The sequence below is a fragment of the Schistocerca cancellata genome, chromosome 3 (genome assembly GCF_023864275.1).
Source record: "Schistocerca cancellata isolate TAMUIC-IGC-003103 chromosome 3, iqSchCanc2.1, whole genome shotgun sequence".
Classification (NCBI taxonomy): domain Eukaryota; kingdom Metazoa; phylum Arthropoda; class Insecta; order Orthoptera; family Acrididae; genus Schistocerca; species Schistocerca cancellata.
The window spans coordinates 525,021,606-525,043,414 of record NC_064628.1 but is presented as its reverse complement, the minus strand read 5'-3'; the positions used below and the strand labels follow the sequence as shown (position 1 = coordinate 525,043,414).

The following is a 21,809-nucleotide window of genomic DNA, read 5'->3' as shown; positions in this document are numbered from 1 at the left end:
CTTTCAGCCTGCAGAATGGCTTCATAGTGCAGCCCATAGCTGATGTGGCCTGTGGAATGTTGCATAGTATACTGCTGTGATATAGTGCTTTTTTTGTTAGTTTCTTCAAGAGGTATAGAACCTGTGAGGTTTTAAACATAGATGTTTAGTGTGCTGTTGCCAAATTAACTTGGTACAATGAAAAAAGTGCAGCAGCTTAACAGTTGCTGTGTCACCCAGAGCTCCAGTATCAATTAGGCTACATATCATCCTCTGTGTTTCGTGTTTATTAATTTTCATCTTGTTGATGATGAACAAAACTTGGGCTCACTAAATATGGCCCGCACTTGTTAAACAGCTTGAAATACATTTTCCCCTTTTCAGAACAAAGTTGGGTCACCTCTAAACCACAAGGTGTAACAAAAATTAAGAACAACGGGGCCCTATAACAGATCCCTGTTTTAACTTTATTTCACCTGAGTCTGCTCTTTGCACTGATACAATCTGTCACCTTTTATTTAGGTAAGACTTGAGAGTTTGTAGAACAGCTTCCTCAATACCATATGACTTATACAGGGTGTTACAAAAAGGTACGGCCAAACTTTCAGGAAACATTCTTCACACACAAATAGAGAAAAGATGTTATGTGGACATGTGTCCGGAAATGCTTAATTTCCATGTTAGATATCATTTTAGTTTCGTCAGTATGTACTGTACTTCCTCGATTCACCACCATGATTTCATACGGGATACTCTACCTGTGCTGCTAGAACATGTGCCTTTACAAGTACGACACAACATGTGGTTCATGCACGATGGAGCTCCTGCACATTTCAGTCGAAGTGTTCATACGCTTCTCAACAACAGATTCGGTGACCGATGGATTGGTAGAGGCGGACCAATTCCATGGCCTCCACGCTCTCCTGACCTCAACCCTCTTGACTTTCATTTCATTTGAAAGCTCTTGCCTACGCAACCCCGGTACCAAATGTAGAAACTCTTCGTGCTCGTATTGTGGACGGCTGTGATACAATACGCCATTCTCCAGGGCTGTATCAGCGCATCAGGGATTCCATGCGATGGAGGGTGGATGCATGTATCCTCGCTAACGGAGGACATTTTGAACATTTCCTGTAACAAAGTGTTTGAAGTCACGCTGGTACGTTCTGTTGCTGTGTGTTTCCATTCCATAATTAATGTGATTTGAAGAGAAGTAATAAAATGAGCTCTCACATGGAAAGTAAGCGTTTCCGGACACATGTCCACATAACATATTTTCTTTCTTTGTGTGTGAGGAATGTTTCCTGAAAGTTTGGCCGTACCTTTTTGTAACACCCTGTATATGTAAATAAGTCAAGTACTGCTATTGAAGTTGACTTGCCCTTATGAAAGCCATGCTGTTTGTGATAAAAGAGGTTATTTCCTTCAAAATAACTTAATAGCTGGGCTTTAATTATGGACTCAATCACTGTAGTTAGCATTGGTGTTGTAGATATAGGTCTGTAGCTTGAGACTTCATGTGGATTACTTTTTTTGTAAACTGGTACTATAAGTGCTGCTTTCAGGAAGCCTACAGATTCCCTGGTATGGGGGCATTTATTTATTATTACTCACTGTGGTTGAACAATTTCACAATTGTAGTTTTTAATATAGCACAGGACATGCTGTAAACAGCAGGGTTTCCTGAGTGTTTTATTATGTCTTCTGAACACACTCTGTTCCACATTACCATGCTGCATTTATTTCTATCTTTCACAGCAACTGCAGGAATCAAGAATTTCATTTGCCATGGATCATTTTACAATGATATTGGCTTCATCATACAGGATGTAGTAGTACATACATAATAATAAAATAAACTAATGTCAATACTTTATAATACACATTTTAAGCATGGCAGTGTACCAAATTACAACAGGATGTTTCTAAAAGCTAATGGAATAAGCTACACTATAATATAATATAGTGTAGTATGGTATAGTATAGTATACCCTGTACATCGTGTATTGTGTATTGTATACACTATGCAATTACAAATGACTTAACCACAGCACGCAATAATATGTTTAACTAAAGAAAACTTTTAAATGCTAATATCCTCCTCAAGCATCTCACAGAATTCTTTAATGTCATAAAATGGGTGATCTGACCACCATCTGTACCACTTAATTTGAAAAAAATATTATGCCCATAGACTGAACATGAACTAGCAGTTTATTGAACATTTTGAGTGGGTTTACTTTGTGAGAATTTCCTGTTCTTGCTAATCTGTGGTGTGGTATGTCTAAATTACTCTTAGCTCTTGTGTTGTGTTCATATATTTCCCCTCTGGCAACAAATTCTGAAACATTATTTTTAATATAGAGCAAAAACACATAAATTTATAAACTTGTAATTGTGAGTATTGTAAGTCTGGTGAAAAGAGGATGATAGTGCTCCATATGACCTCTTTTACATATTATGCATAAGAGTTCTTTTTTGTAATTTTGTGAGTATTCTGAGTCTGGAAACAAGAAGGCAACAGTGCTCCATATAACCCCTTTTACATATTGTGTGTAAGAGTTTTTTTTTCTTTTGTGTGTGTGTGTGTGTGTGTGTGTGTGTGTGTGTGTGTGTAATTTCAAAATGTTCTTGATGTGAGGGGAATGCCCCCATATAATCAGACCATATGAAATATGTGACTGGAATTGCCCAAAGTACACCACCCTAAGTTACTCCAAGCTCACTACCTCCCTTAGTTTCAAGATAAGGTATGCCACCTGGGATATTTTTGCAAATGCAAGATTGATATGTTCCTCCCAATAGAGTTTTGAGTCAGTGTAAATACCTAAGAGTTTTACTGATTTATTGCCTACTTTGTTAGATATTCCCATCAAAAGTTGTTGTGTTTTATCAGGATTGCACAGGAACTTATTAGCTGCAAACCAGTCCAGGGCCTTAACAAGTGTTTATTTTGGTAGGCTATTCAGATCTGAAATATTCTGATGTGTGGTAAGTAGTGTTGAATCGTCAGCATAACATACAACAGGGTGGGCTATATTACTAGGTAAATCATTGATAGCTACAATGAAGATGAAGGGTCCACATATAGACCCTTGTCATACACCTAAGCTGATTCACATTACGGAAAAATTTGCATTTCTGACTAAGACAAATTGTTTTCTGTTACTTAAATAAGAACTTATAACAGCTAAAGTGCTCTCTCTCAACCCATGAAACTCTAGTTTCCTCAGTAGCACGTCAACATGAATGCAGTTGAAAGCTTTGCTTAGGTCACATGGTACCAGTGATACCATGTTATTGTTTTCAAAAGCTTTTAAGGTTTGGTAAATTATTTCCAAGATGGCCCCTGTTGAGTTTCTTCCCTTGCAAAAACCAAATTGATTGTTACATAGGATATTGTGTTTTTCAAACAAGCTGCTTTTTTGTGTGTCTTTATTGCCTCAAATATCTTTGAGAATATTGGAACAATAGAGACTGGTCTGTAGCTTTGGGGAAGATATTTGTCCGCTTTTTAAAAAACTGGGATGACTTTTGATACCTTAATTACAGCTAGAAAACCTCCAAATTCCACAAATTCATTAAAAATAAAAACTAATGGCTTGGTGATTGTATGTATTGCTTTTTTAATGATGTTATTTGATAACCAATAACAGTCCATACTTTTAGGACCTGAAACTTTGGATACAGCTTTTATAATATCAGCAGGTGTGAGACCCCTCCACTGAAATACTACGTTAACAGGCAGTGGTGTTCCAACAAGGTCCATTGCAGATGAATTTGTTGCTTTAAGACTGTTACTTATTTCTTTAACTGAGTTTAAAAAGTACTGATTTAATTCCTCAGGTTCAAGCAGAGCTGTTGCTATGCATTTTGGTGTATTCCTTTGTTTTATTATTTGCTATGCACATTGCATTTGTTGGGGGCCTTTCTACATAGTTTTCCAATGTTTGCTTTTTTGCCAGAAGTTCACACTCTGTTCTACCCCTTTGGTAGAGGCTTGCTTATGCATCTGGTACAGCATATGCATGTTTTCTCTGATTCTGCTAGCTTTTCTGTAAACCAGTTCAGTCTCTTCTGTTTCATTTTACTTGGTTATCTATTTTTTTTACTGATGAGCAGGAGTACCATAAATCTGTGTAATTTTTAAAGAAGTTATCAAAGGTAATTTCAGCTTCCCTTTTCCCAGATTGACAGTTATAGATAAAGTCCCAATCTGCACTTCCTAATCTATCAATCAAAATATTTATGTACTCTTCCTTTTGCCCTCATACCATTACTACTTTAGGTTCTTCAATTTTAACTGATTGCCTCTTACTGAGTGTAAGGAGTAGTGGTTCATAATCTGTAAGTCCACTCCCTGCAAGTCTGTAAAATCTTTCCTCTCAAAATTCATAACAATATTATCTATGAAAGCATTCTTACGTGTGGCACAGTTATTTGTACAATACAGGTCTAATGGTCTTAGCATATTCAAGAATGGCCTACTGACTTGTCTCCATGTGTTTGCCATTTCTATGTTGAAATCACCACAGATAGCAATTCTTCTCTTACTCTTCAATATCTTTTTAACTATTAATTCACATTTTTCAATAAACAAATTTACATCACCATCAGGCAACCTATATAGACTAACTACCACTATATATTCGTTCATTAGTTTTACACAACTTAACTCCCGATCTAGTTCTGAGGAGTACATAGATACATCTATTCAGGAAAATTTTGTCCCTTCTTTGACAAAAATTCCAGCCCCACTATTCTTTCTCTATTTTCTACATATCACATCTCCCACAACATACCATTGGGGAACAAATGTATTTACTTTTTTCTTAGGCTAACTAATGCTGAGATACACATATAATATCTACTTGCTCAGTGTTACATAAATGTTCTAATTTTAAAATCTTATGTATAATACAAAATATGTTAACTTGTAGAAAAGTAAGTCGTTTGTCACTGTCTGTATTCCTCTGAGGGCAATTTGACTCTATATTTGAAGTTGTATGTTCAGTCCTATTCTTAAGTCAGGAATTTTGCTGTGCCTTTGACTATGTCATATTCAAAGTCATATTCATGTGAATTTGCTTTGTCAGTGTCTTTTTATATGAATTTTGTCCACAACATATTAAATTCTCTAATCATTATTATTACAAGCAAAGCAAAAGCATGCAGGAATTATAGTTCATATCTCAATATTAATCATATCAAAAAACAGACAATACCAGTGAAGTAGAGAATAGCGATACAAAATTAATGTTCACACTACAGCAATGTAAAAAAGAGGACGACAGTGCACCCTATGACCTCTTTTACATATTATACATATGACTTTTTTTTGTAATTTCAATACGTTTTTGATGTGAGGGGAGTGCCCCCATATAATCAGACCATATGAAATATGTGACTGGAATAGCCCAAAGTATGTCACCCTGAGGTACTCCAAGCTCACTACCTCCCGTAGTTTCAAGAGAAGGTATACCACCCGAGATATTTTTTCACATACATGATTGACGTGTTCCTCCCAATATAGTTCTGAGTCAATGTGAATACCTAAGAGTTTTACTGACTTATCGCCTACTTCATTTGATGTTCCCATTAAAAGTTGTTGTTGTGTTTTGTCAGGGCTGCATAAGAGCTTATTGGCTGCAAACCAGTCCAGGGCCTTATCTAGTGTTTCTTTTGTTAGGTTATTCAGATGTGAACTGTTCTGATGTGTGGTAAATAGTGTTGTATAGTCAGCATAACACACAACAGGGTGAGCTATATTTTTAGGTAAATCATTAATAGCAACAATGAAGAAAAAGGGTCCAAGGATAGACCCTTGTGGTACACCTGTGCTGATTTCCATGATGGAAGAATTTAAATTTCTGATTGAAACGAATTGTTTTAGGTTACTTAAATAAGAATTTATCACAGATAAAGTGCTCCCTCTAAACCCATGAAACTCTAGTTTCCTCAGTAGCACGTCAACATGAATGCAGTTGAAAGCTTTGCTTAGGTCATATGATACCAGTGATACCATGTTATTGTTTTCAAAAGCTTTTAAGGTTTGGTCAATGATTTCCAAGATGGCCCCTGTTGTGTTCTTCCCCTTTCGAAAGCCAAACTGATTGTTACATACGATATTGTGTTTTCCAAAGAAGTTGCTTATTTGTGTGTGTATCAGTGCCTCAAATACCTTTGAGAATATTGGAATGATGGAGACTGGCCTGTAGCTTTGGGGGAGATGTTTGTCTCCTTTTTTAAAAACTGGGGCAACTTTTGATACCTTGAGTGCATCCATAAAAACTCCAAATTCTACACATTTATTAAAAATATAAGCTAATGGTTTGGAGATTGAGTGTATTGTCTTTTTAATTATGTTATTTGATAACCAATAACAGTCCATACTTTTAGAACCTGAAAATTTGGATACTGCTTTTATAACATCAGCAGGTGTGACAGCCATCCATTGAAATGCCAGGTTAACAGACAGTGGTGTTCCAACAAGGTTCATTGCAGATGAATTTGTTGCTTTGATACTGTTACTTATTTCTGTAACTGAGTTTAAAAAGTACTCATTTAATTCTTCAGGATGAAGCAGAGCTGTTTCTGTGTGTTTCAGTGTATTTTCTTGTTTTATTATTTGCCAGGCTGCCTTGCATTTATTGGGAGCTCTTTCTATATAGTTCTCCACTGCTTGCTTTTTTGCCAGAAGAAGTTTGGCTTTATAGTATTTTTTGCATTTCACATTTGACCTATGAATGTTCACACTCTGTTCTGCCCATTGGTCAGAGGCTTGTTTATGCATCTGGTACAGCATATGTAAGTTTCCTCTAATTTCTACTAGCTCTTGGGTGAACCAGTTCAGACTTTTCTTTTTCATTTCATTTGGATATCTAATTTTTTTTTACTGGTGAGCAAGAATACCATAAATCTGTGTACTTTTTAAAGAAGTTACCAAAGCTAATTTCAGCTTCCCTTTTTCCAGATTGACAATTATATATAAAGTCCCAATCTGCACTTCCTAATCTATCAACAAACATATTTATGTACTCTTCCTTCTGTCTTCGTACCACTACTACTTTAGATTCTTCAGTTTTAACTGGCTGCCTCTTACAGAGTGAAAGGTGTAGTGGCTCATGATCTGCAAGTCCACTTCCTACAAGTCTAACTGTAAAATCCTCCCTATGGAAATTCACAAGTGAAATGCACAGGGCAGGTTTGCAAGTGAATGTAGAGAACGAACTTAGGAAAGAACTCGATTATATTATAAAATATGCAAAAATGCTTGAAAACTTGGTAATAAGTGTGAGAAATTCCTCAAAATCTAGCCTACATGAGTTCTCAAATACCAGTCAAATAAGCAGCACACGACCAAAAACAAAAACAGCGGAACTTACTTTAAAACTAAGTAATAGATTTAGTGTGCTTGAAAATAGCACAGAGGAGAAAGAACAATCAAATCGTACCATCATCCACACGGACAGTTCTGTAATCAACGCTAAATTGCGCTCACAGAGCAAAACAAATCGGCCTGCTATTTGTAAACAAAACAAAAAACACACGTTGGAAAATAGACATGAAGTCCTTATTCTAGCAGACAGCCATGGAAGAGGTGTAGCCGAAATTATGAGTTCTAAGAAAACAGGATTGAAGGTAACTGGCGTAATCAAACCAGGAGCACCACTATGTGAAGTTTTAAATAGCTGTAATCAATCTATGACGAATGGCAGCACATTTGTGATAATTGGAGGCGCCAACGATGTATACCATAATGAAACTAGACGTGCTACAACAGTTTTAAAGCAAGTAATTTGTAAAATGCCTGAAGTGAAATTTTTTGTTGTCAGTATCCCTCATAGGTATGATCTCATGGAAAACTCTTGCGTGAATACTGAGATTATTACCGCCAACAGACTTTTCGCTAAGATATGTCGAGGTTATCCTAATACTACATATGTTGGGATAAATAGTGATTGCAGAGAGCATTTTACAGAGAATGGACTTCACAGAAACATGAAAGGGAAAGAAGCCATGAGTGCTGAAATATCGAATGCTATTAAAGACTCTAAAGTAGAACGAAACACTATTACACTGTCTGAAAACGGCCTTATTAAAGTATCAACATTAGTGGAAATAGGAAGAGCTGATGTCCCACAATCATTGGTAGCAACAGAAGATTCTTTGACGTTAGAAGAAGTAAAAAAATCTGAAGTGTCGTCCAGTACAGTAGCCACATCAGCCAAATTGTCAGTAGTGTCGAAATCATCAAAAACAGCTGAACCATTATCATCAGCAGCAGATATACCACCCTCCCCAGCAGGTTCAAAATCAAGTCCAGAATCTGTGACTAGTCCATCAACCAGAAGAACAGAGGCAAGAACAGTGGTACAAAATGCCACTCAGATATCATCAACAGAAGAAAAATCAACACCATCGGAGCATCATTTATCAGCTTCATACGCAGCTTCAACGTCCACAGTAACGTCAGTGCCAACTGTAGTTCAAGATTTAAACGAAAATACAGTTTCAGCAAAAGTTCCAGTATCAATTGGAACATCACTTACAAAACCAGACTCAGCATCAAAACTGGCAGCAGCTCCAACATCCACTGAATCATCAGCTTCAGAAACACCTCCAGCATCCACTGAAACAGCAGCTACAACTACAGATACAACAAGTATGGTGGCACGTCCAGGGGTAAGAAATACAAGGAGCAGGAAACGTGTAATTCTTAAGGATTTTTGGTACCCAGCCTCAGCAACAAACAGCCGGTAACACTGGGAAGCATGAGTACAAACTCCTCTCAATCTAATTTCAATAATTTAAAAATAATGAGCCTTAACATACAATGCATTAAAAATAAAATATTAGAACTTGAGATTGCAGCCAGTGAAGCTAGTATAGATTGTATTTGCATTCAAGAACATTGGTCTATGAGTTATGAACTAGAAAATATTTGCATTTCCCCATACAAATTAGTAAGTCATTTTTGCAGGGAGGAAACAAGACATGGTGGTGTTTGCATTTGTGTAAAACCTGGAGTAAAGGTTAAAAATATGACTGTAACTGAATCCTTGAATGCAGAAAAACATTTTGAGGCTGCAGCAATACAGTTGAATATGCAAAAGAGTAAATTAATAATAATGTCAGTGTACAGATCACCATGTGGTGATCCTGAAATTTTTAGAAATAAGTTAGAGGCATTGCTCAAAATATTACATCATAAAAAATGAACAATAATTATAAGTGGAGATTTTAATGTCAACTTATTGACTGAAGGTGCATCCAAAGATCAGTTTCTGAATGTTTTACATAGCTTCAATTTGTATCCACATATAACTAACCCTACAAGAATAACAACTCTTCAAAAAGTCTCATAGATAATATCTTCACAAATATAGATGCCATAGATATATATGTAATAAATGTTGACCTAGGAATATCTGATCACAATGCACTTATCCTTTAACTTCCCATAGCCTCTGTGACCAAAAAATAGTTCATACTAAATGTACAAAAGAACCTTCTCCACAAATAGTTGCAGTCACTTCATAAATACACTGACTAACCAATCATGGGCAGAAGTACTGTTACAAACTAGCAAAAACACTGCATATAATGTTTTTCCTTCCCTGTTTATGTTGAATTTTGAAATGTGTTTTTCTAAGAAACTTGTCAAAACAAACACATATGGGCATACACATGCTAACTCCTGGATCACAACAGGTATTAGAAATTCCTCCAGGACCATGAAAATGCTTAACTATAGACTGAAAAGTTGGACTGCCCCCAAGTTTAAAGAATATGTAACAAATTACAAAAAAATATATAGAAAAGTAATTACAAAAGCAAAATTACTAAATAATGATAAATTAATAAGAAAATCAGGCAATAAATCAAAAACTATTTGGGAAATTGTGAAAAGGGAAACAGGTAAGGGCCTCAAGGATCAGGAAATAGTACTCAAAAATAGTGAAAATATTGAATTAAAAGATGAAACTCTGGCAAATTACATTAATAATTACTTTTTAAGTGTACCAGTGTCATTAAGTAAAAACTTTACTAAACATGAGAAATTAACAGCCCCAAAACTAGACAGTAGTATGTTGTTAACTCCCACAAATGATAATGAAATATTAAAGGTGATAAAGAGTCTAAAATCAAAAATGTCTGCAGGTGTTGATGAAGTGCCTGTGTCAATAATAAAAAAAGTTACCCAACAAATTATAAAGCCCCTGTTACATATTGCCAATTTGTCTTTCAGCGAAGGTGTGTTTCCTGAGAGGTTGAAAATCTCTAAGGTTAGACCTCTGTTTAAAAAAGGAGATCCATACCAGGTAGAAAATTATAGACCAATATCCCTTCTCCAATCATTTTCAAAAATTCTAGAGAAATTAATGAAAACCAGACTCATAAATTACTTAGATGCTCACAAACTTCTAAACTGCAATCAACATGGCTTTTGCTCGGGCCACAGCACAGAATCAGCTATCCATGCCTATACCAAAGAGATTGTCAGGAGTCTCAACACTAAAAAATGTGTAGTGGGAATTAACTTAGATTTATCTAAAGCTTTTGATACAGTAAATCACAAAATTCTGTTAAACAAGATGGAGGCAATAGGTGTAAGGGGAGTTGTGAAGCAGTGGTTTGAATCTTACCTTCAAGATAGAACTCAGGTAGTGGAAGTCATCGCAGAACATAAAAATCAGAAAATCAAGTGGGTCTCAGATGCAAAGAAATTGGAAATAGGTGTCCCACAGGGCAGTGTTCTTGGTCCCTTATTATTCTTGCTTTATATAAATGACAAGAGCACTTATGAAAAATCTACGTACAAATGAGGACTGCCATAATTATAATACTAGAACTCGTAAGAATTTGTATGTAGAAAGGGTAAGGACAACACAAACCCAAAAGCATGTAAGTTATTTTGGAATAAAACTCTACAATGCTCTGCCAGTGTACATGAAGGCAATAACAGATGAAATAAAATTTAAGACTGAGCTTAAAAATCACCTTTTAAGCAAAACTTTCTATGATGTGGATGAGTACTTTGATTGTGTATAAATTTATTGCCAAAAATTTTAATTTATATGTCTAAATTTGTACTTTTAAAAAATGCCTTGAAAGTGATGTTCCATTATTATGTCTGTAGTACTTGTACTAGTATGATAACTGTTGTGACAATTCCTACATCATGTAAATGATATACAGGAAGATAATAAAATGAAAATGAAATGAAAATCAAAATGAAAATAATATTGTCTATACAGGCATTCTTACGTGTGGCACAGTTACTTGTACAATAGAGGTCTAATGATCTTAGCATATTCAAAAATGTCGTAGCAACTGGTCTCTGTGTGTTTACCATTTCTATGTTGAAATCACCGCATATAGCAATTCTCGTTTTCCTCTTCAATATTTTTTTAAATGATTAATTCACATTTTTCAATAAACAAATTTACATCACCATCTCGCGACCTACACTCCTGGAAATGGAAAAAAGAACACATTGACACCGGTGTGTCAGATCCACCATACTTGCTCCGGACACTGCGAGAGGGCTGTACAAGCAATGATCACACGCACGGCACAGCGGACACACCAGGAACCGCGGTGTTGGCCGTCGAATGGCGCTAGCTGCGCAGCATTTGTGCACCGTCGCCGTCAGTGTCAGCCAGTTTGCCGTGGCATACGGAGCTCCATCGCAGTCTTTAACACTGGTAGCATGCCGCGACAGCGTGGACGTGAACCGTATGTGCAGTTGACGGACTTTGAGCGAGGGCGTATAGTGGGCATGCAGGAGGCCAGATGGACGTACCGCCGAATTGCTCAACACGTGGGGCGTGAGGTCTCCACAGTACATCGATGTTGTCGCCAGTGGTCGGCGGAAGGTGCACGTGCCCGTCGACCTGGGACCGGACCGCAGCGACGCACGGATGCACGCCAAGACCGTAGGATCCTACGCAGTGCCGTAGGGGACCGCACCGCCACTTCCCAGCAAATTAGGGACACTGTTGCTCCTGGGGTATTGGCGAGGACCATTCGCAACCGTCTCCATGAAGCTGGGCTATGGTCCCGCACACCGTTAGGCCGTCTTCCGCTCACGCCCCAACATCGTGCAGCCCGCCTCCAGTGGTGTTGTGACAGGCGTGAATGGAGGGACGAATGGAGACGTGTCGTCTTCAGCGATGACAGTCGCTTCTGCCTTGGTGCCAATGATGGTCGTATGCATGTTTGGCGCCATGCAGGTGAGCACCACAATCAGGACTGCATACGACCGAGGCACACAGGGCCAACACCCGGCATCATGGTGTGGGGAGCGATCTCCTACACTGGCTGTACACCACTGGTGATCGTCGAGGGGACACTGAATAGTGCACGGTACATCCAAACCGTCATCGAACCCATCGTTCTACCATTCCTAGACCGGCAAGGGAACTTGCTGTTCCAACAGGACAATGCACGTCCGCATGTATCCCGTGCCACCCAACGTGCTCTAGAAGGTGTAAGTCAACTACCCTGGCCAGCAAGATCTCCGGATCTGTCCCCCATTGAGCATGTTTGGGACTGGATGAAGCGTCGTCTCACGCGGTCTGCACGTCCAGCACGAACGCTGGTCCAACTGAGGCGCCAGGTGGAAATGGCATGGCAAGCCGTTCCACAGGACTATATCCAGCATCTCTACAATCGTCTCCATGGGAGAATAGCAGCCTGCATTGCTGTGAAAGGTGGATATACACTGTACTAGTGCCGACATTGTGCATGCTCTGTTGCCTGTGTCTATGTGTCTGTGGTTCTGTCAGTGTGATCATGTGATGTATCTGACCCCAGGAATGTGTCAATAAAGTTTCCCCTTCCTGGGACAATGAATTCACGGTGTTCTTATTTCAATTTCCAGGAGTGTATATAGACTAACTACCACTATATTTTCATTCATTAGTTTTACACAACTAAACTCCCCATCTTGTTCTGAGGAGTATGTAGATACATTAATTCTGGAAAACATTATTCCTTCTTTGACAAAAATTCCCGCCCCACCATTCTTTCTTTGTTTTCTACATATAATGTCTCCCACAACATTCCCTTGGGGAATGAACATATTTACTTGTTCTTGTGTTAACCAGTGCTCAGATACACATATAACATCTACATGCTCAGTGTTACTTAAATGTTCTAATTCTAAAATTTTGTTTTGTAATACAACGTATGTTAACTTGTAGAAAAGTAAGTAGTTTGTCTCTGTCTGTATTCCTCTGAGAGCAATTTGACTTTATATTTGAAGTTGTAGGTTCCGTTAATGTCTTTAATCTTGATGCACTGTGATCATATGTGTTATGTTAGTCACATACCTGTTCATCCACTTGATGATCAAAGTTAATAATCCCACATAATTTAGTTACATTCACAGCATTACTCATACAAATATGTTTTGAAATAAAGTTCTGAACTTCTGAATAGTGAATGAATTTGGAAAGACAGCATTCTGTATCTTCTCATTGGAACCAAATATTTTCCACAAGTTTACATTGTTCATTACAGTATCAGAAAAAGTTTTCAGTTGTATTTTAACTGACTAAAAAATTTATTTGAGTACATCTCACTCCTGCCAAGCTGCATTTGATGACAAAATTTTGACATCTTCCAAGCAGATTAATTTTTATGAAATCCAGACAGCTTTTTCCACACATACTATATACAGGTTTTGTCTAGTTTTTGACATCAATGTAATCTACACCATTACATAAATTGATTGTATGATTGTCAACTTTAACTACATCAACATTTTTATCATCATTTTGTACATCCTTTGAATGAGGTTCCACTAATTTGAAAGTATGATTTAATTGAAAATTTAGTCCTAATTTCTGTGATCTGTAATTCAAGAGATTGATTTTAAATTCCCTTTTTAAGTCATCAATCTTAATGTTCCTTTTTCATTACAGTCCAACTCATTATTTAGTTCCTGTTTTGATAATAGTAATTGGCTGAAAATAAAAAACCCTCCGGTCAACGCACAAAATTCAGTAAGAAAAAAAAAAAGTAAAGAGTACTTATCCTTTTGCTGTGTGCAGTGTTATTGTTCTAGTTCAGTCTATCAATAATCACTCTATCCCTCTTTGGGTCTTTGTTTAACTTGTTCTTCAAATATGCAATATGATTTTTTTATTTTTTCCAGTTTAGTTTTGTTTGACCTTTCAAAATGTTCTTCAGTTTGCAGATGGTTGCAAACGTGAAACTCAAAACGAGGTAATTGAGGTAATTAGAGTACCAAACTGTAACATTCTGCTACAAAATATTGAAACATATTGATGAAAAAATGAATTTTGTGGGTATGTTTGTGTTTGTTTGTTTGTGTGTCTATCGACCTGCCTCACTTTCGTTTGGTAAGTCACATCATCTTTGTTTTTAGATATATTTTCCCACGTGGAATGTTTCCCTCTTTTAGGCTTCTCTTAAACTGAATTTCATTGGTTGTTAAGCTTTTTATGGCTGCTGGAAAGTTATTGAAAATGTGTGTTCCTGAATAATGCACACCTTTTTGTACAAGACTAAGTGACTTTAAATCCTTGTGAAGATTATTCTCATTTCTAGTATTGATTCCATGAATTGAGCTGTTGCTTTGAAAAAGTGATATATTTTCAATGACAAATTTCATTAAGGAATAAATATATTGTGAAGCAGTAGTTAGTATCCCTAGTTCCCTAAACACGCTTCTGCAGGATGTCCTTGAGTTCACACCATATATAACTCTTACTGCACATTTTTGTGCCCGGAAAACTTTAGTTTGGCTTGATGAATTACCCCAGAAAATAATCCCAGATGACATTATGGAGTGAAAGTAAGCATAGTATGCCAGCTTTTTCATTTTTGTATCCCCTATGTCTGACAAAATTCGCATTGCAAACAGAGATTTGTTAAGATGCTTCAGCAGTTCTGTGGTGTGCTCCTCCCAGCTGAATTTATTATCAAGCTGTAATCCCAAGAATTTAACACTGTCCACTTCTTCTATCTTCTTGTCATTGTATATTAGACATATACTCGTGGGACACCCCTTACAAGTTGTGAACTACATGTAGTGTGTTTTTTCAAGGTTTAGTGACAAAGAATTGGCTAGGAACCAGTGATTAATGTCCACAAATATTTTATTAGCTGTTCTTTCTAAGACTACACTTGATTTGCTATTTATTGCAATGTTTGTATCATCAGCAAACAAAACGAACTTGGCATCTGGTAAAGTTACTGATGAAAGGTCATTGATATACACAAGAAAAAGTAAGGGCCCCAAAATGGAACCTTGTGGGACACCACATGTAATTAGTTCCCAGTTGGATGATGCCTGATAGCTTGATACATGTCTCTTTCCTAATAACACCCTTTGTTTCCTGCCAGAGATATAAGATTTGAACCATTTTGCAGCATTTCCTGTTACACAATAATACTCTAATTTACTTAAAAGGATATTGTGATTTACACAGTCAAATGCCTTTGACAGATCACAAAATATACCAGTGGCCTGCAATTTTTTGTCTAATGAATTAAGCACATTTTCACTGTAAGTGTAGATAGCCTTCTCAATATCAGAACATTTTAGAAATCCAAACTGTGACTATAACAGTATGTTATTTGAGATAAGATGGTTATAATGCCGACTGTACATTACTTTTTCAAAAATTTTTGAGAATGATGGCAACAGTGAAATTGGACAGAAATTTGATTCTATTTCTTTATCTCCCTTCTTAAACAGTGGCTTAACTTCAGCATATTTCAGCCATTCAGGAAATATTCCACTGATAAATGACTGGTTACACAGATAGCTTAATATGTTACTTAGCTCAGACTCACATTCTTTAATTAACTTTGTTGATATTTCATCATACCCAATAGATGTTTTTGATTTTAAAGATTTTATGATGGATGTTATTGCTGTTGGGGTAGTGAGGGTTAAATTCATATTATGGAAGTTGCTTGAAATTTCTGGTCTGAGGTATTCCATAGCAGCATCTACCGAACCTGACAACCCCATCTTTTTGGTGACAGTTATAAAATGTTTATTAAAAAGTTCCACAACACTATACACATCTGTCACCAATGTATCATTTACTCTTAATGCTATTTGTTCCTCTTCATGTCTGGTTCTACCGGTCTCCTCCTTCACTATATCCCATAATTTCTTTATTTTGTTATCTGATATGACTATCTTTTCTTTGTAATATACTTGCTTTGACATCTGTATTACAGTCTTTAATATTTTGCAGTATTTCTTGTAATGTGCTATAGCATCAACATCGGAACTGTTTCGGATTGACAGATACAGTTTTCTTTTTGTTTTACAAGATAACCCTATTCCTCGAGTAATCCATGGCTTTTTTGTAGACTTTGCTCTAACCTTGGTAAGTTTTGGGGGAAAACAGTGTTCGAACAAGGTAAGCACTTTATTAGCAAAAGTGTTATATTTTTCATTCGTGCCATGAGCACTGTAAACATTAGTCCAGTGAATGTCTCTGAGGAGTGTCCTAAAATAATCAATTTTTGGCTTATTGATTACCCTCTTGAGCTCAGATTTAACAGATTTTATATCCTGTTCAGTATTAACATTTAACAGAAGGAACTGCATGTCATGGTCTGAGAGGCCATTGACTATGGGTTTTGTAATATAATTTTGTTCATTGGACTTTTGTATAAAGATATTATCAATGGCTGTTTGTGAGCAAGTGGCTACCCTAGTGGGGAACTTTACAGTGGGAATGAAGTTGAATGATAGTGTTACTAACTCAAGTAAGTTCTTATTGGGAAAGTCTTTAAGGAAATCTACATTGAAATCACCAGCAACCACTATTTCTTTGTTTTTGGTTGTTAAATGGACCAGTACAGCTTCAATGTGGTTTACAAACAGATTACAGTTACCTGCAGGTGCCCGATATACACTTAATATTATGAAGGATCTGTTGTGAAATTCTAATTCTGTTGCACACGCTTCCATATGCTGTTCTAGGCAAAATTTATGAATGTCTATGTTCTTAAATTTATGACAGTTCCTAATGAATGTGGCAACTCCTCCTTTCTCCATTTCTGATCAACAAAAGTGAGATGCTAACCTAAACCCTGTAACACTTAAAAGTTCTATACCAGTGGTCACATGATGTTCAGAGAGGCAGATTATGTCAGCTGGGTTTGAAGACTCTAATTCATCTATGCAGATAGTTAATTCATTAATTTTATTTCTCAGTCCTCGAATATTTTGATGCAATAAAGATAGCTGACATTTCACATTGACTGAGTTAAAATTTGGTAGAGTTATAATATCTGCTGACTGTTGAAAATTCTTAACCAATAGCTGTTTATGCTGATGTAATAAGCTGGAATTATGTTTTTTGATTTCTTTCTCAAACTTAAGGTTTGTCTCAGTTCTAACCTCTCTTAAAATTTGGTTTCTTTCTGTCCTCCCTACGCTAAAAAAGGGTCTTTTCTGAACCCTATAACCACTGGTATTTTACCACTCATGACAGTGCCTCCCCCCTTTAACTTTCCTGCTATTTCCCCAGCCAATTTACCCTTCCCCTCCCTGTTGAGGTGAAGGCCATGCCTAGTATAATCCCACCTACTGAGAGAATCAGCAGGAACCACACCAATGTGTGACCCTGCACCCGACATAAGCAGCCGTTCCAGCTCCAAATTAACTCTTGACAGAAGAGTTCAAATGAGGTCGGTCATGGCGCCCAAGAACAGATACAAACTCAACACTAGTATGCTTCGATGCTGATGCAATCTTCGCCAGGTCACACTCTATACTGTACCCAGGATCTCATTCAATACTGTTACCTGCCCCACCCACTATAACCACGGTGTCTTCCTTAGTGAAATCTTTGCAAAGTGATTCTAAATCCTCTGTCACCTGCTCCAGACCAGCACTAGGTTTAAAAAAATTGGTGACCTGGTATTCTGATCCTAGTTCATCCTGCAAAAGTTGGCCAACACCTCTTCCATAGGAACTACCTAACAACAACACTTTCTTTCTCTTTACTGATTTCCTTACATTCTTACTTTTCAATTTGCTACTGAAAGTTTGTTGTGCCCTGTCTGCACCTGCAACTGCTTGAGGCTTACCAGCTTCTAACTGAAGCAACAGGTCATATCTATTTTCCACATTCACCATGAAGCTGTCAGACAAACTTCTAGGCCTGTTCCTCCTGTTGCCTGTTGCCTGTTGCCACTTCCCACCTCTCTTTACCCTTCTCCCTCCTTAACCTGTCAAGATCTCCCCTAGCCTTGTCTAACTCAGCCTGAAGGGCGGCAACTTTCGCCTCCTGTTCTAGTATCTTCCTATCTCTACTACAAATCCTACAAAACCATGATGAGTCTCATTTACTTCCCCTATACCCATGCCACTACAGTCACCCACATGGAAAAAACTACAGCACCCATCACACCAAAGCCCCGACCTAGCAATTCTATGGCAAGTCAAACACTTTTCACTCATGATAAACGTAATGGTTTATTATGAATAAGTCAGTTAAATTACAGATAAACACGAAAATTCGGTTACATAAATTTGGCCTATACGCAACTGTGTGTAAACAAAACTATAAGTGCAAAGTTTCTGAAACAACAACTTAAACTTTACGCAATTTTCTGGAAATGCTAGTTAAATAATGAAGAGGTACGCTAATTTAAATTGTTGGAGAGAGCAAGGAACAACTAAACAAAATTCTACAGATTTGCTGCAGGAGAACGAAAACAGAAAATACGACCGTACGGTCTTTTCGCGTTTTCTGCTTTATTACGAAAAGAAAAAATGAAACTTTTAATGGTACACTTAAAAGTCACACTAATACACCTACTTACAATGTAATCAGTACTAATCTATATGTTTTATAATCTAAAATGACTTATCTTTACAAGAACACCAAAACTCGCACTAGTCGCCTGGCTGCAGGGCTGCCAACCACGGTGAGAGCTGTCCAATTTTGCTGAGGAGAGCATCAGATTAAGTAGGTTAATATGCATACTTCTATTCATTAATATCATATGGAATAATTTTTGGTGCTATTTCACACAAAGACATATAGTACTCATTGCTCAGAAACATGCTGGTGCCCATTCTTAAACCTCATCTAGTCAACTGTACTAAAAATCAGCACTAACAACATCCTCATAATGCACTTACCCTTTTTTGAGTTTATTAGGAAGAACTAGTCACAATTTGAAAACAGTAGTAGCATTAGTAAATATAATAAAGTCTCCTTATTTCTGGGATCTATGGAGCGTACTGCATGAATGGATGAATGTAACATTAGGAACAAACATGGAGTCCACTCTCCACAGCTTCACCTTATTCTAGCACAGAAAGAAACCAAATATATATCCACAAAAATATTTTACTATTTCCCACGTAAATTAAAGGTGGTACCAGACAATGAAATCAGTTCAAAAAAATGAAATAATTTCTGCCTACTTGCTCCTCTTGCTTTGTAGATTAATTAGTAACTAGATAATATCTGTGTGTGGTTATGTTGTACTCATCAAAGGTTATTGTAAGTTAAGATTAAAGCAAAAATCCAGTTATCTAACTGATCAACATATAGCCATATTTTCACTGTGAAGATGTATAATATTTGTGAGCCTTGTGGCAAATTTCCACATCATTGCAGGCTGTTGCAGATTTGGTTCACAGAACACACATCTTGTCTGGAATATTCATATTTATATTTTAATTTACTGTTGCAGATGAAAAATACTTTAAGACCGACAAGTGGAAGCTTCGAGCAATTGAACAAGACATCAGCTAGAAGAATATGTTCAACTTCTGTAAAGAAAAGCCTTGTTGAAGAAAAGGAGATCATTAAAAAGGTTAAATCAGATGTAAGAAATGGAAAAATCTCACATGCATAATGCTATAGCTTTTGTCCACGGTATACTTTATATCAAAATTTTTAATTACTTTTTTGTACAATCTTATCAAACAGTACAGCACTTGATTAAATAAAACATAAAATGCACAATCTGGTTTCACGAAGTTCACTGGCTTGGGGCTTTCCTGGTACATTAAATATCTTTGAGTACTTGGGCACTCCATCATCATTCAGTGTAATGCCGGAAAAGCTCAACAATAAAGGGTGTATATAAAGTATGGGAACACTTTCAATTATTTACTGCACAAGAACCAAACATTGTACAGATATCATAAATATGTCATTCTGAAGAGAAACCCTGAAAGTTTTTTTTTCATGTATACCGTCATAGCATATTTTGGAAATTTGCTGATAGTCAGTGCTAGTCGCAAACATGGTCATGCTACAGAAGGGGACAGCTGTTCCATGAAATAGACTCCCCCAACACAAGATCTCACTCCATGTGACTTTTTTCTGAGGGGACACATTAAAGATCAGGTGTATGTACTGACTCAACCACATGATGTAGCAGAACTCCGGGAGAGAATACAGGAAGCAACTGCCACAGTAGATAATGCCATGCTGGGAGGTGTATGGCAAGAGTTCGATTACCATATTGACATCTGCTGGGTCACTCATGGTTTGTAAAAACAACTTTCAGAGTCTCCCTTAAAAATGCAATATGTATGACCTCTGTTCAGTGTTTAGTTCTTGTGCAATAAATAATTGAAAGTGTTCCCAGACTTTATGTACACCCTGAATTCATTATTTTTACCAAACTCCTAAATGTATTGTAGCACATCATGGTTGTTTGTTAATGGGTTGAGATACTGTTTTGATACTAAAGATAATGGATGATAACAAGAGTGGATTGATATATTGATTAGATTTTTAAGTTTAGAATAGGAACTGAGTGCTCAAGAAAGCAGGAGTGCATTAAGTACTCAGAAGCAAGTAAATGTGGAATGAATTCAAGCTACAGAGAAAGGTTTGTAGACGTTATTCTAGTCTAAAAAGGGAATACAAGTACTCATTTCAACATACATATTTACTAATTAATTGCCAGACATTACTGAGATATTATAAGTCATTCTATCATATTTTTAACCAATGTTTAAAAATGTTAATGGTATGAAAGGTACCAAATCATACTGATATGGGAAACTGAAATAAATGTTTCACTGACTACAGTTTTAATGTGTCTTTCTCTGAAATTTACACCTAGTAGCACATTTTTATGGCTTAAATAGGTACAATGCATCAGCAATAAACAGTGAAATACCCTCATTGCCAACTCCTGTGCATGAATCATTAAGCAGTGAATATTAAAAAAAGTGAGAACTTACATTATGACTTCAGTAAAATCACAGTGATAACTGGAACTGAGCTTCTAGAATAGTCTGAAAATCTGAGAACAGACAATAACAACAATAAGCAACCCTTATAGAACATTGTGTGTGTTGTTTTAAATCTATCTACAGTGTAAGGAAAAGACTGACTGCTGCTCACCATAAAGATGACACGTTAAGTTGAAGACAGGCATAGTTAAAAGACACTTTTACCTTCATCAGAAAATGAAAGAGGAACACACACACATTTTACTCACACAAGCAAGCACACCTCATGCACACATGACCATCATCTCTGGGAGCTCAGACCAGAATGCAACTGTCACATGGCATGGAAGCAGCAATCTGGAGGGGGCAGGGAAGGGCAAGGGGTGTATGGATGCTGGGAGAGAAGAATACTGTTTGGCAGAGCATGCAGGGCCTTAGACTGCCAACTGGTGCAGCATTGGAAGGCTATGGGGCAGGGTGGTGGGGAGGGGAGGGAAAGGGAGGGGAGGGGGAACAGATTGAAAAAGAAGAGGAGCTTGGAAAGATGGCCAGGTGCACTGGCAGAGGGTGGCACACAAAGACAGTGGGAGACAAGAGTAGGGAGGAGGCGATA

General features: G+C 37.1%; 1 protein-coding gene across 1 annotated transcript in view; it reads left to right on the top strand.

The window, feature by feature from the left end:
* Positions 1-19,950, top strand: part of LOC126175353 (disks large-associated protein 2-like) — a 271,135-nt gene extending 251,185 nt beyond the window's left edge. The window contains exon 4 of the mRNA XM_049922103.1: positions 19,696-19,950. Coding sequence (XP_049778060.1) covers positions 19,696-19,860 — 165 coding nt within the window. The 3' untranslated portion in view covers positions 19,861-19,950. The remainder of the gene's footprint in view (positions 1-19,695) is intronic.
* The last annotated feature ends 1,859 nt before the right edge of the window (positions 19,951-21,809 follow it).